Genomic DNA, 17,747 nt, shown 5'->3' with positions numbered 1-17,747 from the left:
GAATTGCTTTCTCTGTGGCATTCTGCACAGGGTTCTCCACCCCAGCTCCCTTTTTATCCATGACTCTGTGAAAGCGCAAACGGTCCAGTGCGTGGGACTGGGGGTCGCAAACTGCTGCATGATGATTTTCACACCCTGTCACCTGGTCTCCACCCCTCTCAGCTGGGTGATGAATGTGAAGTGCCCAGAATTCCTCAATACAAGCTGAATAGGGCCCCCTCCATCCAGAGGGCTGTTTCATTTAGATTTTGATGGTTTTTATTGCTTTTGAATTTTTTAAAATACAATCCAAGGAACTGGGTGACCGAAAAGTCATTTCCAACCGCAACGACCAACGTTTCAACTTTTGCTTATTCTGGTCCCCATCCCAAAACCAACAATTCAGCGAAATGACTCAGAAAAAAAGAATTCAGCGGGAGAATTTCCCCTTGCTCTAGATGACAGCGAAGAGGAGCAGCTGGTGTTTGGTGTGAGGAAGGGGGACCCAGTGGAGGGATGCGAAGAGGGGGCGGCAGGGGCAAAGCAACGGGCTGGGAGAATGGTCATTCTGAAGATGCTGAGGGCCAGGGAACCCCTGGATATTCAGACTCATGTCAAGTGTAGCCCTGCGGAGTGGAGCTGGAAATACATTCTGCAGCTGCCTCTGACCCCCCCAGCTTGGCCCCACTCCTAGAGTAACGGCGCCACCGTGTGGCCATTCCCTCTAAGAGCGCCTCTGTTTGATTCTTCCCCCAGGTATTGGCTCTCTCACACGCTGCCCTTCTCTGATGCCAGGGGTGGTGCAGGAAAATGGCCAGAGACAGACAGGCTGTGGCAGCGGCATGCTCAGCATGATGTAGAGGTGAAGCGTGTGCTCGAGTGGAGTCAGGCCTCCTGGGTTCTCTCCCCAGTGCTGGGAGGGGAGTGGGGTCTAAGGCCTTGTCTACACTACGAAGTTCTGTCAGCAAAAGCTCCCCTTTCAAAGCTCCGGGAAGTATCGGACAGCTGAGCTTGCTGGGGAACAAAGAGCAAATCATTCATGTGGCATGCTCCTGTTCTGCCCTGCACTAGGAACACAGGCAGGCTGCTGCTGCAGGGAGCAGGGAACCGCTGGGCTGCTTTGACAGTCCGCAGCACGGAGAGCTCCCCGGGCTGCTCAGGATGCCGCTCTCGGAGGGAATCACAGAACCATAGGCAGGCAGGCAGAGCAGGCTACTTGTGCTTGGGGAGAGACTGCTATGCTGCGCAGAGTCAGGGGCTGATGGGGGGCGGGGGGGGAGGGGTGTCCCATTCCCCCTGCCTCAGGATAGGTCGGTCAGCCTGCTGTCTTCTCCTTCCCAGACACATCACTCCCCCAAACACTTCTTTTGAAAAAGCAGCTGACAGTCTACTCCGGGAAGGATGAGATTGAGAAACCTGCATCATGTGACGCTGTACCTGCCCCACGAGGCACTGCAAACCTTTCCCAAAGCACCCTGCGGCCAGCTGCACTGGGAGATAGCTACCCACAGTGCACTGCCCTCTGTGTTGATGCAAGAGCTGCTAGTGTGGATGCACTCTGCTGGCACAAGAAGATAGTGTGGAGATGCAACAGCGATTTTAATTAAAGCAGCACAACTTTTGCCGACAAAACTTTGTAGCGTAGACAAGGCCTAGCAGTTAGAGCGAGGGTGGGGTGTGGGGGGGATCTGGGTGTCTGGATTCCTGGGTTCTCTCCCCAACCCTTCCACTGACTTGCTGTGTGACTTCAGGTGGGTGACTCACTGATGGCAAAATGCCTCCTCCTGTCTAGTGCCGCTAGCTCTGGGCACCCCGGCAGGAGGGACTCGGGGCCTGGCAGGGGAAGCCGGGCATGTCCAGGATCAGGCCCTTACAGCACTGTTCACTGGAGCAGAAGAGGGATTTCTGCAGAGTTCTGAGTGCCCAGTGAGCTGAACCCAGACGCACACAGATGTTCTCTGCACTGGCTAGGGAGACACAGCAGATACTTTTGCAGGAAACTGGAACTGCTGGGGGATCCCTGCCCTCAGTGCACAGAACTCCCCGTAACCTCAGAAGCAGAGTTCTTTGGGCTTCAGATTTCAATGCCAGCACAGCCAATTTGTGCCGTACCCTGGGAGCTAAACCTAGTGGGAACGAGGGACCCTGGAGAGCGAGGGGAGAAGCAGAGGGACTGTCGGTCTCATCGCGCCCGAGGCTGACCACTTCTGACTTTAGTGGCAGTCAGTGGCACTCAGCACCTGGCCTGGATCTTACATGACCCTTGCCAGGTCACACAGGAATTGCAGAGCTCTGAGCTGGACCCAGGTCTGGCAGCCTCTCAGCTAGACATTTTTCAAAGTAACAGCCGTGTTAATCTGTATTCGCAAAAAGAAAAGGAGTACTTGGGCACCTTAGAGACTAACCAATTTATTTGAGCATAAGCTTTCGTGAGCTACAGCTCACTTCATCGGATACATACTGTGGAAAGTATAGAAGATCTTTTTATACACACAAAGCATGAAAAAATGGGTGTTTACCACTACAAAAGGTTTTCTCTCCCCCCACCCCACTCTCCTGCTGGTAATAGCTTATCTAAAGTGATCACTCTCCTTACAATGTTGTTAGACATTGGGTTTTGCTCAGCTAGGAGGGAGGTTGACAGTTGAAAGTCCTGTAGAATGGATCTCACCGTGCTCAGTAGCGCTGACAGCCCGGTCGCGTTCAGTGAGGTGAGCTAGCCCATGAATGCACCTAGGGCTCTGCTGACTTTTATTGGCTGCTTAAAGAAAAGAAACCTCAAAATGGCAAAATGTTTTCAAAGGTGCAAATTACACACAAAAGGTCCCAGATCTTTCACAAACAAAGTTATAGCGAGTCGCACACTCTGTATGGTTCCACTTGCCTCTGACACCCCCTGTGAGATGGATGCACTCTTTATGAGTGTTATTAACACTGGGGATCCCTGAAGACCAAGATCTGAAAGAAACAAGGGGAATATTTCCAGTGGCTAGAGCAGCTCCTGGGGAATCCGCTCTAGTCAGGAACCTCTCTGTCATGGATCCACATGATCCAACAGAGCAACTTACCACAACCGCTGAAAGGGAAGACTGCAATATCTCTCTGTCTACCCCCATATCACACATCTGTCCATCCATCCCAGGCACTCCGCCTAGTGATCCCAGCACACAACTCCCTAATTATACACCCCATGCACTTCCATCTGCCTATCTGTCCCCATTCACACCTACCTGTCCATGTTCATCCACCCCCCTACCTAGCCATCCCCATACCCTCCTACCAATCCCATACATCCATACTCTTCCATCTATCAATCTACCTATCTAGCCCCATACACTCCCATCTATACCCATACTCTTTATCTATCCATGGGTGGCAGGTGAACCCCCCCCTTCAGGGAGGCTAGCCTCACAGCCCCGCCCCTTCCAGCTGAGGCCTCACCCACCAGAACCCTGAGCCACCCCCATGTCCCCCATGGCTGGAGGAGCCCTGGCTGACCTGCCCCAGCTGTGCCAGCTGGCCCGACTCCCAGACTGTCCCGAGCCGCCCTGGCCACCCCAGCCCCTGGCTGTCGGCCCAAGCCCCGAGTTCCAGACCACCAGCAGGAGCTGAGCCCCTGCTGGCTTCAGGGGAGAGGGGGAGAGAGGGCAGGGCCTCAGGATGGAGCATGGGCGGGGCCATTGCCTGGGTTAGGGGAGGTTTATCCTCCCCTGGCCTTCGATACCTGCTGCCTATCTATCTACCTATCTAGCTATCTATCTCCATAAACTTATGCCTGTCTCTCCCTGGACATTCCCATACAACCATTCCCATTAGAGCAGAGTGAATTTTTTTCCATTTGAAAATCTGACACAAATTCGTTGACTAGATTCGGCCAAAATTTTGGGGGGCAGGCAGGGTGAAGGGGGTGGAGGCACCAGGGTCAGTGGGGAAGATCAGGGAGAAGTGATGAGCTCCCTTTTGACTCTGATCCTGAGGAAACCTGCAGTGTTGCCCCCTGAGCCCACTTGGTCTGGGGTCTCAGAGGGACGGTGCCCCCCAGAGCGCAGCTACCTCAGGGTACCAGCTCAGAGCAGAGCTACACTGCACTGCACAGGGTTCAGTGTCTGTGAATAAAGCTCATGTTCCTCCCCACTCCCCGTGCTAATCCCATCCTCCCCACTGTGATCCTATCCAAGGTTTATTGCAGGACCGCAGTGTGTTAGAGCCAGACTTCCTGGTGCTGAGCACCTGCCGCTTCCACTGAGAACAGCTGAGATCAGCTCATGTTTGGGTGCCTCATGTCCTATTCTCCTCTATAAGGTGGGCTCCCTGGCTGGACTACATCTCCCACAGTGCACTATGGTATTCCCTCTGGAGGGGAGAGGTGGAGCATCCTGGGACTCCCTGGCCATGATGCATCATGGGAGATGTAATCCTGCTGGGAGCCCGGCTCATGGGGGAGAATGATGACATACAGCAACTGAACTCTGGTCTTCCCTCTGGAGAAGAGAGGCAGAGCATCATGGGAGATATAGTCAGGCTGGGGAGGCTGACCTGTAAGGGAAAAGGAGAACATGCAGTAACTGAACTACAACTCCCATGAGGCACTAGGGCACTATTTCTGAAGGAAAATATTTTGCTTTTGGGGCATATATTTTTCAACAAAAAATCGAGATGTTTTGCAAGACGATGCAAAAAATGTTGAATCAAAATCCCGATTTCTCATCAAAGAACCGTTCAGCGGAAAATTTTCAACCTGCCCCATTGACTCCCCTGCTGGCTCTAGGCCATGTAACAATGCTCGTCCCCAGCCATGCCAGCCTGAAGTCAGTTGGCTATTCCCTTCTCCCCATAGTCCTGACCCCGGGACTCACCAGCCCGAGGGGCCAGACTGTGCTTTGTGGGAGGAGGCCAGCCATCTTCCCCACTCCAGGGGAGGGGGTGAGTGAGGTGTAGTGTACAGGTCCCTGCTGGATTTGGGAGCAGGGTGAGGAGACAGATGAAAGCAGGCAGAGGACAGTAAATGCTAGGGCATGTCTACACTACCAAGTTTACTCCTGGGGCAATTCTGCGTTGCTGCACATGCACAGAATTCATGTCTGGTGCAGAATTTTTTTCCCCCACAGAAAATACATTCTGCCCAAGAAGTGCTGAAGTTCCGACTGTTGCCCACCAGAACGACTGGCTGACCGGCAGTAACAGCTAGCAGCTGGTTGCGTTCGTTACAGCAACCTACCAGTGCAGCCAGGTTAGGAGGCACAGTGGGGCACACGGTGCTGCCAGGGGGCCATAGACTGGGGTTCAGAAGGGATAGTGAGGGGGACAGACTGGGGTGCGGGCTCAGGAGCTAGTGGAGTGACAGCATTGATCCAGGGGCTGAACAAGAGGGGGGCTCTGGGCCACATGGGGACTGGGGGTAGGAGGGCTCCAGGGCCACATGGGGACAGGGGATGCAGTGACACACAGGGACGGGGCCAGATATGCCTGACTGAATGGGAGAGGCTCGGGGTCAGCCAGGATCTGCATGGGGGAGGCTCCCCAACAATTCCCCCAGCCCCAAAAGAAACTTCCCCCACCCACACCCAAAAAAATTCCAGGTTCACTCCTGGGCTCCTTCCCTCTCCTTCAGCTCCTCCATTACCCCTGACTCCCCCAAGCCTTTGCACTGCTTCTGAGAGATGCGGAAATACAGTTCTGTATTGTAGTTTAAATGAACTACTCAACTTTCTGTATTACTATACCTAGTAAGGAATCTAGTTGTCAAAAAAAAAACAAAAACCCCAACCATTTCCTGAATCTTTTTTTTTGCATGTATTCCTACAGACATACTTGCTAACTGGTATTTTGAAATAAATTACCAAAATAATTGTAACTGGTGTGATTCTATTGTGTTATTTTAGTATATTGTGTGCAGAATTGTAAATTTTTTGGCACAGAGTTTAATTTTTTGGTGCAGAGCTCCCCCAGGAGTAAAAGTGAAGTCAATGTGAGGTAGCTTATGTTGACCGAACTATGTAAGTGTCACACTACAGTGTCCCTCCCACCGCTGTAACTCACCTGCTACGCCGACTTCGTAAATCCACCTCAACGAGAGGCATAAGGCTTAGGTCAACATAGCCCGAGCGTTGCAGTGTCTGTATAGACACTGCTTTATCATAGAATCTCAGGGTTGGAAGGGACCTCAGGAGATCATCTAGTCCAACCCCCTGCTCAAAGCAGGACCAATCCCCAATTTTTGCCCCAGGTCCCTAACTGGCCGCCTCAGGGATTGAACTCACAAACCACAGAGCTATCCCTCCTCAAACCACTGAGCTATCCCTCCCCCTTTACTTGCATGCCTGTTGGCTGTCAGCCTGGCTGACTGCTGGAGCCGTGAAATTGACAAGAATGTCAATTTCACGGCTGGTAGGGTCCTTGTTTTGAAATGGATCGGGGCGGGGGTGTTCGGGCTGTGAGCCCCAGCAGTGCTGACAGCTGGAGCCTCGCTGCCCAGTGCTCAGAGGCCGGGCTGTGAGCTCCCTCCCAGCTGGAGTCCCCACAGCTGGAGCCAGCTGCCTCCCAGGCTCTCAGCCCCTGGCACTGCCCCTGATGAGGACTCACACCACTGACAGGAGGGCAGGGTGAATATGATAAACCACAGTAATTGCTGGTGGCGGTACAGAGACTAACATAAGTGGACTTAACTTTGTAGTGTAGACATGGCCTTACTCACGTATATGATACCGGTGAGCCATCCACCCACGTCCAGTTTGCTTCTGGGCCTTTGTTGCTCAGGCCGATCCAGTGGTGAACGGAATTGATCCCCACTGTCAGGAAGGCCTAAGGGGGGATGGGAGAGAAGCACAAACAGCAGCTATTTGTCTCCTACCTGGTGTTCTGCAAACCACCAGGGGCCCGCATCCCACGGGGCCTGCCCAGCCCTCCATCACCTGCCTTGTCCAGGTGTTGTGCTGAAACCGCCTACCCCACCTGCAGGCACACAGACCGGACGGCAAGGCAGGAGCAGGGGCGGAAGCGAGAAGTCATTGCTACCGGGAAGGGGCTGTGAGGTGGAGCGGGGTTATGGGAATATGGATTTACACTGGTGTAAACAAGAGCAGGATCTGGTCACAGGGCTTTGCCTGGATCCCGTCAGTGTCTCCGGGTAACAAGGTGCACCTATGCCTATCGGTTCCGACCACACACACCCTGCAGAGCTGATCGCAAGAGCTGGGGGCTGCAGGGCAATCCCCACTGGGGGCCACATCAGCAGGGGTGGTTGGGTGAGGGGCCTGCGAGTGGGGTCATGTCTCTTCTGGGATTGCAGGAGCTGTGGGAGGGATGAGGGGGCTTGCAACGGGCAGGGGCTGGTGGAGCTTTGTGACAGAAATCCCTAGAGCAAGCCTTTGCTGATTTCTCTGGTGCTTGGCTGCAGCATCTGCTGTGCCCAGGGGGCTTGGGGCAGGGAAGTAGGGTCCCTGCAATGTCCTCACAGCACAGGACCCAGGGTCAAGCAATGCAGCTGCCCTCCTCCCCCTAGGGCATGCTGGGCTGGATTCAGAGGCTGCGAAGCATGGGCCCAGCAGGCTGGGATAACAGCAGCAGTTTCGGCCTGGGAGGAGAGATCCCAGGCAGGTGGCCCAGCACTGCACCCAGTTCTGCCTCTCCCCGGGGGCAGGAGTATGGGGACCTACCTGCTCCCACTGGTTGCCGATGACAGCTAGCTCTGCACTGTGGCTGCTGCACAAGTTCTTGGCCATATCCCAGGTCTCCTTGTCCGAGGAGAAGAAGTAGCATTTCTTCTGGAACTCCTCCCAGCCATACGGGCAGCACGGGATCCCTGCAACACAGGCTGCAGTTCACCCCAGGGCCCACAGATCCATGCTGGTAACATCCCGCTCATCCTGCATCCCAGCCCAGGCCAGCCCCAGCGAGTATCCCAGCCGGTTGCTCGCTCCCAGCCCAGGAGGCTGCGGAACAAGAACAGACCGTGTGGTTATGCAGCTCCCAGCCCACACTACCCACGGTCACCAGCTGGGCGATTCCTAACTCCTGTCTGGACACAGCCGACTGCGCTGCCTCCATGCCAGGGCCGGCAAGAAACGGGCTGAACTGAACGGAAGGTTTTGACATTTGTTTTCATTCCATTGCAAAATGAAGCTAAGACTGGCCCAGAATAACCAATGGCCCAGTGAAGAGGGCACCAACCAGGGGCATGGGAAAGCCAGGGCCAAGCCTCTGACTCAGGTAATGCAGGGACTTGAACCTCAATCCCCCCCAACCCTGGCACATGCCCTGAACGCCCAGCTATAGAGGCATTCTCTGGGGGAGGGGAGAAAGAGTGTGCATATGCACATGAGTGACTGACCCTAGAGCCCCCTGGCTTGGGCACTCGCCAGGGTGGTAAAAGACCCAGCTCCGTGTCCCTGCTGTGCCTGGTTTGGTCTCCCACATCCCAGCTGCGTGCCCCAGGCTATGCCCAGAATGGGGTGGGACTTCCTTTAGCTGCTTCTGACCAGAGCTTCCACCGCGGCCCTGACAGACCTTCCCGTGGAACGGTTAGTCAAATCTGACCCGTTTCTGTGAAAAGCTTCGGCTTTGATGAATCACCGTTTTCCTGGGAAAAAAGGTTTTGTCCAAAAGTTCCCAACCCGCTGGGCTCCCCTCCAGGTTAGAGCAGAGCCCTGAGTCCTCTCCACCAGCCCCCCCACTCCCATCTCCTGCGGCACCCGTTCGGCCCCTAAGGAGCCTGTAGTTCTGCTCGGGGGAGGAGCGTTCGTGCTGTGGGCTATGATCCCAGAGCCCTGGTCTGAGACACACAACCCCGCCCCCGCCACTCGCCTCCCCCCCGCGTCCCAGATAGTTGCCTGGACACGTTTGTTCCTGTTTTGCATCAGTCAAATCTTGAGAAATCAGGATCCCAAGTAAAGAGATAAACAAGAAATTGTCACTGTGAGAAACAAGCTCGGCCAGAGCAAAGCCACCACTACAGGAAGCCTTAGTCACCCTGACTCGCACCCAGGATCCAGCACCTACAGCTCAGCTCAGTCACGAGAAAGATTTGAGGGGGAAAGGAACATCCCAAGTTTGTGGGACAGTCACTTCTACAGCTGAGATTGAACCTGGTACCATGAGCACCCAGCTCCGGCCGTGTGAGGTAAAGGAGCGGCTCCCTCAGCTGGTGGCAGTAATAGGCTGTTATCCTCTATGTAGCATAGGTGCTGGGACAGTGATGCATTCAAGGACAAAACAAATCAGCCCCCATCTAAAGCCTCTTCAGGGCTGAACGTGCCCAGACTATGTGAAAGTTCTGATCTGGATCTGGATCTAGATCCCGCTTTGGGTCCATCTCAAGGCCACTGATCCTCCCCCTGCAGGTTGCGTGCATGCAGCATTAGTATGCGGCAGGTTCTGCTGTCACCTCCCCGCCCCTCCTTGGTGCAGGACTGTCTGCCTGAAGCCTCCATCCAGACACACCAGGCAGCAGGCCCGGGACCAGCACTTACATTTCAGGAGCATGAGCAAGAAGGCGGCTGTCGACAGCAGCAGAGACATCCCCACCAGGGCGTAGAGGATGCCCAAGGACTTTCTCCCACAGCCTCTCTGCTCCTTTGCCTTCAGGGTGGAGACAGCTGCAAAGAACAGCGACATCAGCGGCTAGAGCACGAGTCAGCGGAAGAACAGCTGGTGTAATCTCTACCCATGCCACCAGCCGCGGGCAGGAGAACGACCTACATGTGCAAGATGGTGGGAGAGGGGTCCAGTGGTTAAAACGTGGGGGAAGGGGCTGGGAGTTAGGACTCCTGGGTTCTATCCCCAGCTCAGGGAGGGGAGGGGAGTGGCAGACGGGTCTGGGAGCTAGGGCTCCTGGGTTCTACTGCCTGCTGTAAGAGAGGAGCAGGGTCTAGTGGGTGCTCCCCACAACCCCAGGGAGTGCACTCTGGGGTGTGCACTGTAAAGAGGAGAGAACAGAGCCTTCTTTGTCCCCACAGGACCCCGAGCCCATCACCATGGCGTTTGGGCTTGTTTGCCTCCCCAAGGTCCCAATCCTTGCAAGCACTGACAACTCTCCACTCCTGCTGGGGTCCATGGGCACTGCGGGGACTCAGCACTTTTGAGAATCCAGCTCTTCAAGGCCTTGTCCACATAAGTGAGTGCGTTAAACTGGTGTGACTCACCAGGGTCTGGTCTATGCAAAAAACTTTCCCTGGTTTAACTGAAGATGCAATTTCACTCCCGTTTATTTAAACTGGGGCTGCTTTGTGTGTGAACACTCTTAAATCGGCTTAACACCAGCTATCGGCACCGATTTCACAGTGTCCACTAAATCACTGATTTGCACTAACTCAGTTTGTAAAGCAATTAAAACGAAACTGGTGCAACTTGGTTGCAGACAAGTCCCTAGTGTAGACATGTTTGAATCAATTCAAGAGGATCTTACAGTATCTTAAGCAGATTAAAGGGCTCATCTGCACAAAAAAGGCACACCAGTTTCGGCAGAGATGTGAATTTAAACTGGTTTAATCAAACCAGTGTAGACACACTTATTTTAGCTTAACAGCCACTTTCTTCAGTTAGTTTCAATTGATTAGGAGCAGGGTTGAAAAACCCAAATAAACCAAAAATCAGAGCATCCACCTTTGTCTTCGCTAGGAAAAAAAGGGAGTGTTCTTATCTTGTGACAGCAAGAACGGGTAACGCCCGAGACCTGGTCTACCCTGCAAAGCGTCACTGGCTTAGCTATGTCGGCTGGGAGTGTGCAAAAATCACACGCACTCTCACACCGACACAGCGGTGCCAGCAAACCTCCCAGTGTAGACACAACCACGTGAAAAGAAGAGTGCTCCTGTGGGCGTGCTACTGTCATTTTGGGAGATGATATACCTACGCTGGCCCAAGAACACCTCCAGATGGCCGGCCCAGGCTCCTCCACAGGCTCTGAAGCGTAGACAAGCCCCCAGTGGAGAGAAGGCAGCCTGGAGCTTTCCCATGGGTCAGTGAGTCGAAGTAACAACCGCGGGAGCCGGGGGTTCACCTCAACCTGCTAATTGATGGAAGCTCCAAGCTGCCCTGTCTCCACAGGGACGCCCCCTCTCTTAGTTAGCAGGAGTTTTCCTAGAGGAGACACTGCCTCGGGGGCCTGTGCCAGCTGTCAGTCAAGTCGGGGCAGCTCTCCCACGTTGACGGTGCCAGGCCGATGGCAGTGCCCGATGCCAACGTCAGCTCATCCACAAAGCTGGGCGGGTTTCCTGGAACCAGGGGGCCTGGGTGTGGTAGCTTCTGTATGGAGCACATGGGACCCACCAGGGCTCCCTGTGTGCCATCCTCCCATCCCCCAGCAACTGCCCACCCCCTGCCCCACACCAGGTGTTCTGGATGCCCACTATCTCCCCTCCCCCAACCAGGGTCCCCCATTTCCCCCCATGCCAGGGGCTCTGTGTGCCCCTGTCCACCCTCCCCCATACCAGAGTCCCCCATTTCCCCCCCTGCCATGAACTCTGTGTGCCCCCCATTTCCCCTCCCCCCAAACCAGGGTCTTCCATTTCCCCCCATGCCAGGGGCTCTGTGTGCCCCCATTCTATCCCCCAAACCAGGGTCCCCCACTTCTCCTCCTGCCAGGGGCTCTGTGTGCCCCCCCATTTCCCCTCCCCCCAACCAGGGTCCCCTATTTCCCCCCATGCCAGGGGCTCTGTGTGCCCCCCATTCCACCCCCCCCATGCCAGAGTCACCCATTTCCCCCCATTCTCCCTCCTCCATACCAAGGTCCCCCATTTCTCCACCTGCCAGGGACTCTGTGTGCCCCCCATACCAAAGTCCCCCATTCTGCTCCGTGCCAGGGGCTCTCTGTGCTTCCTATTTCCCCCCTGCCATGCCAGGGCAGCGGTTCCCTTTCTCCTGCCTTTGGTCCCTGCCTGCCCATGTGCCCGGCTCTCTCTCACTGCTGACAGCTGCCGTTTAAGGCTCCAGCATTGCTATTTCTTACCTTTGTAGCTGCAACTGAAAATGATGCCACTTAGTGGATTCCTGACAGGGGACAGACCCTGGGGCTGGCACACCGGCAGCATTCGCCCCGCCGCAGCGGCGGGGAAAGAGGCAGGAGTCACCAGCTAAGTCACAACTAAGGGCCCAGTAATGCTACTGGTCTCATTTGTAAAGCGCTTGGAGATCCACTGATGAAAAACACTATCGTCGAGCTGGGAGTTAACCTGGCAAAGGGCTGAGGGCCTCCGGGGAGATCTCTCTCTCTGCCTCTGCAATCCATACATTGACACCCGCCGCCACAGCACTGAGCGTGCATTGGGTTGTTTGCCCAAGGAGGGGGCTTGGGGCGGGGGCCGTCATTGTAATTCCTGCAAATGCCCCATTTGCTCACCCAAGCATGAGACACCGAGCCAGCACTTGCCCGAGGGCTGGGGAGAACACATGCCAGCACCATGCAGGGCAGCACTGCTGTGGGGGGCTGGGTTTCAGTCTTCTTCTGAAGATAGTTGTTCTAATGGGATCAAGTATCAGGGGGTAACTGTGTTAGTCTGTATCCACAAAAACAACAAGGAGTCCGGTGGCACCTTAAAGACTAACAGATTTATTTGGGCATAAGCTTTCATGGGTCAAAAAACCACTTCTTCAGCCACCGGACTCCTTGGTGTTCTAATGGGATCATTTCCCTGGAACAAGGATAATTTGTGTCCAGCCCAGTCAGGAGCCCCGCTAAACTCACCTTTTGCAAGCCTGAGCATCTCCACTGTGCTTTAGCAGCTGTGTCTAGGCCACAGCCCTTGGTATTCTGCACCCATGGAAGTGGCTGCAGGATTTGGCCCAGCTGCATCATGCTCCAAAAATCTCAACTTTCATTTAAAAATAAAAGCACTGGGGAGATTTTCAAAGGCACAAGTGGGAACTGGGCACCTAATTCCCATTGGTGGGGAGGCAGTGGGAGATGGGCATCCAACTGCTCATACTGCCTTTGAACAAATCCCCTTTGGCAGTGGAGATAACACTGGACACATGACCCAGGTGTGACTGATGCAGAGAGGCTGCCTGAGTCTGCAGAGAGCCTGAGCCAATTGCTCTTCATTTCCATCTGTAGCCTCACATTAATGCTTTTCCCTTTGCCAAACCCAGACATCAAGCCCAGTTGTGCTGACCTATCAATTCCGTGGCCCACAGACCTCCCATGCTCTGTGAGATGCAGCTCAAGTGAGTCACCCACCTGGCTCTGCCTTTGCTTGCCACTGCGGCTGTATCTGAGGCTGGGGTGGTGGCTGACTGGGATCGACGTTCTCATAATCCCTCTCGTAGTTGTCGTCAAAACTGCCCATCGAATCTAGGGGCAGAAAGAGGGTTTTCTAGAACAGCCATGTACCTGTTTTATTGTCTATTCTGGATCACAAAGCATGTAAAACCCAGACTCCTCCCCAGGCCTGGATGCTGGGTCCAGTCACTTCCCAGCCCAGCTTTGGCGTTGATTGTCATTGTTATTATTATTTATCTGTCTTGCAGACGCGCTGGAGCCACAGCTATGGTTTAGGACCCCATTGCACCAGGCACTGCACAGACCCAGGTCCCTGCCCCACAGAGCTTCCAATCGAAGGCAATCAAAGCTGTTCACAATCGCTGATTCCTGGTCTGGGCTGTGAGAATGTCTACAGCTGCCAGGATGTTTATGGGAGTCACTGGGCAAAATCCGTGTTCTCAGGGCTGAAAATTTGCTCTCTAAGGATTCACTTACCCTCCCCTGCACAACCCCCGCTGTCTGGAGCTTGTAATTTTAGTTGGATAAACCACGTATTGATCTATCTATCTATCCCTATACACCTCCTTATATCTATCCATCCCGATACACTCTATATATCTATCTATCTGTAAGCAGGGTCTGAACGAGCCCTCCACTGACATCTAGAGATGAGCTGGGGGAAAAGCCTTCAGGAACAGCCTGTGTTTGCGTCTCCAGGTGCGTAGCATGACCGAGTGCTTTACCAAAATGATCACTTTTGGCTAGTGTTGGGTTACAATTCACTTTACTATCGAGTGCAGGGGTCATGAAATATTTTTTTCCTTAGTGTATGAAGAAAGGGCAGCAGAACTGTACTTAATCTGGCCTGTGAGGCGCCACCCTAATCTGAACCTCATTTGGTAGGGCTGCCAAAGCCCTGGGAAGGAGAGCAAGGGTGGGAGTGGCTTTTGGGGCGGGAGGTGTGGCTAAAGGAGGGTGCTAGATGCTAGTTGGCTGTGCACTCTGTAGGGTTTAGAGACAACTAATTAGCTTCAGGAGAGAGGCCTGGTTTCTCTGTTCAGGGGTAACAGGAACTGACTGTTCGTAGCTCTAGGGGCTATGCCTTAGGCCATGTCTACACTAGTGAGCTTACAGCAGCCCAGCTGTGCCGATGCAGGTGTGCCGCTGTAAGATTGCTTGTGCAGTTGCTCTGTGCTGGTGAGAGAGAGCTCTTCCACCGGCCTGGTAAAACCGCTTCCACCAGCGGCGACAGCCATGAGGGTGGGAGAGCATCTCCGCCGACATAGCGCTGTCCACGCCGGCGCTTCTGTCCGTGTAACTCACAGCACTCGGGGGGGTGGTTTTTACACGCCCCGAGCGATACACGTCACACTGACAAAAGTGCCGGAGTAGACAAGCCATTGTAGGTGGTGTAAGGACTGTGGTGACACGAAAGACAAGGCAGAGGCTGTACAGCCGGAGAGACCAGTAAGAGCTGAAATCACTAAGGCCCTGGGTTAAGCCGTGTGACCTCAGCCCATGAAGTCAGAGCAGTGGCAGTGCCGACCAGCAGCAGCAGAGAAAAGCAGAGGAAGCAGCAGCCGACATCTAGTTGCGGAGGCTCATAGCAAGCACAGAGACATTGCTTGATTCCCCCCCACCCTTTCTGGGGTGGGAAGTGACCCCCTCTGAACACACCTCTGAACTCTCCTTCTTTGCTAACCAAGGACAGCCACCTGTGAGTGGGGTACAGTGGACAGAGCGGGGAATGATGTGGTAAAGGGACATTAATTCGCTGGACTTTCCCACCCCAAGGTGGGAAACTGAGGCAAAGGACACAGCCCATCGTGCTGTGGGGTCGTGTTTGCTTATTGTTACATGCTTTTGAATGGGGTTGTGGTGTTTCCGCAAACTAATGCTTGGTTCCCGTTCTCTTTTAATAAAAGTTCTCTTTCGCTATACACAGACTCAGTGCTTGTGAATGGGGAAGTATTGACTCTTCATGGTGCTCAGTGGTCGTGTTTGGTTTTCCCAGATTACTGAGTTGGGGCTGGAGCTGGTTCTGTTCTGTTACAAGGAACCGCCTAAGTATTGAACCTGGCCCTACTTGCCGCTGACTCCACCTGGCAGGAGGGTTACATAGCTATCTATTCCAATACGCCCATCTATCTATCCCTAGATTCCCCCTCTACGCATACGTAAGACACTTGGGGGTAATTGTCCTGCTATAATCACCACGGATGAGGCCTCAGCTGGAGTATGGTGTCCAGTTCTGGTCACCGCGCTTTAAGAAAGCTGTGGGCAAATTGGAGAGAGTCCAGAGACGAGCAAAACAAGCGATCGAAGGGTTAGAAAACCCGGCCTGTGCAGAAAGGTGAAGAACCTGGGTGGGGTTAGTCTTGCCAAAAGAAGGCTGAAGGAGGACCTGCTAAGGGCTGTTGTAGGGAGGACGATGATCCATTGTTTTCCATGCCCACTTGAGGTAGGACAAGAAGTAATCCGCTTAATCTGAGGCCAGGGGGATTTAGATTAGATATCTGAAAAATCTTTCGAGCTGTAAGGGTAGCGCCACACTGGAATAGGTTACTGAGGGTTTGTGCAATCCCCGTCTGGAGGTTTCTAGGAACAGGTTGGACAAACGCCTGTCAGGGATGGTCTAGGGGTTTACTTGGTCATGCCTCAGTGCAGGGGGCTGATGTCTTGCGGTCCCTTCCAGACTCACATTTCTGTGATTCTGGGAGGAGTGAGACATGCCCAGATGATCCCAGCTGGCGATCCGCTCCCCATGCTGCAGAGGAAGGGGGGAAATTCCCAGAAACTCCAGGGTCCCTGCCACTCTGACCTGGGAGAACATTCCTCCCCAACCCCAAAGCAGGCAATCAGTGTGACTGTGAGCAAGACCCACCAGGCAGGCATCTAAGGAGAGGATTCTCTGTACCATCTTAGAGCAGCGGTTCTCAAACTTCACTTCACTGTGACCCTCTTCTGATAACAAAAATTCCTCCATGATCCTGGGTGGGGGCAGGAGCCTGAGTTCAGCTGCCCCAGGCTAAAGCTCTCAAGTTTCGGCTTCAGCCCCAGACCCCAGCGAGTCTAATGCTGGCCCTGGCGACCCCATTAAAACGGGGTTTGAGAACTGCTGCCTTAGAGGGATGAGCTAAAAGTTCAGTCCCCACGTCCCCCCCGTGTTTACCTGGCCTCCCGTGTGGCATCTTGGCTCTTTTGGTCTGCAACAGCTCTATGGCATCGTTCTGGTAACCGGCCGCTGTTTGCATCGCACTGTGAAGCAGCTTCCTGCGGGGCGGCAGCGTCTCCACCCCAGACCGAGTGCAGCACCAGGGCTTGCAACACACCACAGCCTCTTCTTCTCGTTCACAAACCACAAGTGCTGAAGACACCCACAGTTAACCCCTTCCCTGCCATGGGCACAGCTTGAGCCCTTTAAAATGTCAGCCGGTTGATGGGGGGAGCCATTGACTAACACTGGGGTCCCGTAGAGGAGACACTCCCTTCTAGCAGGAGGAAGGGGGAATTGTTCTCAGCCAGGTGAGCAGGTGAGGCTCCGAGATCACCAGTGCTTGGAGGGGGCTGGTCCGGAGCAATCCAACATTCCCCCAAAGGGACCCCGCCGTTGAGGGCAGGGCAGAGAAAGCAAACAGCGCTTCTCAAAATAGGGGGGATACAATAGAATGTCACAGACATTTTATGGGGGGAGTCCTATAGGCAGCTTTCCAAGTTTGCCTCCCAATGTTTTTCCCTACATTGTATTATTACAGTAGCGTCTAGGGCCTATACTGAGATCAGAATTGTGCCAGGTGCTGCCCAAACCCCCACCGAGCTCAGAGCCCCAATTGTACCGGCCACTTCACACAGCTCCCTCAAGATCAGGGCCCCATTGTGCCAGAGCTGCACACAGGGTAGATTATTATTCCTCCTTCAGGTGGGAGCTGGAGACCAGACAGATAAAGTGACTGGTCCCTAGTCACAATGCAGCAAAGCTGGGAATTGAACTCCTATTGCCATACACACTAGGCCAGCCTGCCTCTCTGTGAAGGGGCAGACTGATCCCAGGAGCAGAGTGTGCCCTGCAGAGCACGGCGTGTCCTCCACCCCAGCATTTCCCCAGGTATTTGGGCAGGCAGGGGCTGGTGATGTGGGGTCGATGTGAGTGGGGTGTGAAGATAGCATGTGCTGGGGCGGACAGGGCGCCTATTCCGTTTCCATTGTTTGTGGTGAGTTGCTGTGACTTTCAGCCATTGGGGAAGTGTCTGGGGCTGCAGAGAGGGACTGAGATAAAATGAAATGCAGGGTTTTCTCTTCCTCGCCTTTGAACACTCCTTGCTATTGTTTATTATTCAGGCTCCAATTTTGGCACAGAGGTGAAGGTGATTGTCAGGCTGTCTGCAGTGGCTCATGACCAGGAGCACCCACCTCAGACTGTCATAAATAGGGCAGACCCCCCCCCCCAAAGTGCTGGTGTGGTCTCTAATTAGCTTTCACCAAGTCAGTAACAACCGTGAACTCCTGGATCACTATACCAGCCTTACCATGGAGTCAGGCAGTCCCCTTAACTCTGGAGTCTATCATGCCACCC

General features: G+C 54.1%; 1 protein-coding gene across 2 annotated transcripts; it reads right to left on the bottom strand.

Moving 5' to 3' along the window:
• Positions 1-2,524: 2,524 nt before the first annotated feature.
• Positions 2,525-16,481, bottom strand: LOC141975215 (perlucin-like protein). Of its 2 annotated transcripts, none has more exons than XM_074935487.1 (6): positions 16,347-16,481; positions 13,151-13,264; positions 9,447-9,572; positions 7,635-7,780; positions 6,674-6,780; positions 2,525-2,937 (listed from the first exon to the last, which is right to left on the bottom strand). In XM_074935487.1, the coding sequence occupies exons 1-6, from the start codon at positions 16,426-16,428 to the stop codon at positions 2,790-2,792; spliced, it is 723 nt and encodes a 240-aa protein (XP_074791588.1). In that variant the 5' UTR covers positions 16,429-16,481; the 3' UTR covers positions 2,525-2,789. The 2 variants fall into 2 exon arrangements, with proteins under 2 accessions (XP_074791588.1, XP_074791590.1); XM_074935489.1 differs by having other exon boundaries at positions 2,676-2,737.
• Between the last annotated feature and the right edge of the window lie 1,266 nt (positions 16,482-17,747).

Source organism: Natator depressus, chromosome 20, assembly GCF_965152275.1.
Source record: "Natator depressus isolate rNatDep1 chromosome 20, rNatDep2.hap1, whole genome shotgun sequence".
NCBI classification, from domain to species: domain Eukaryota; kingdom Metazoa; phylum Chordata; order Testudines; family Cheloniidae; genus Natator; species Natator depressus.
This window is presented reverse-complemented; position numbering and strand designations above follow the sequence as displayed.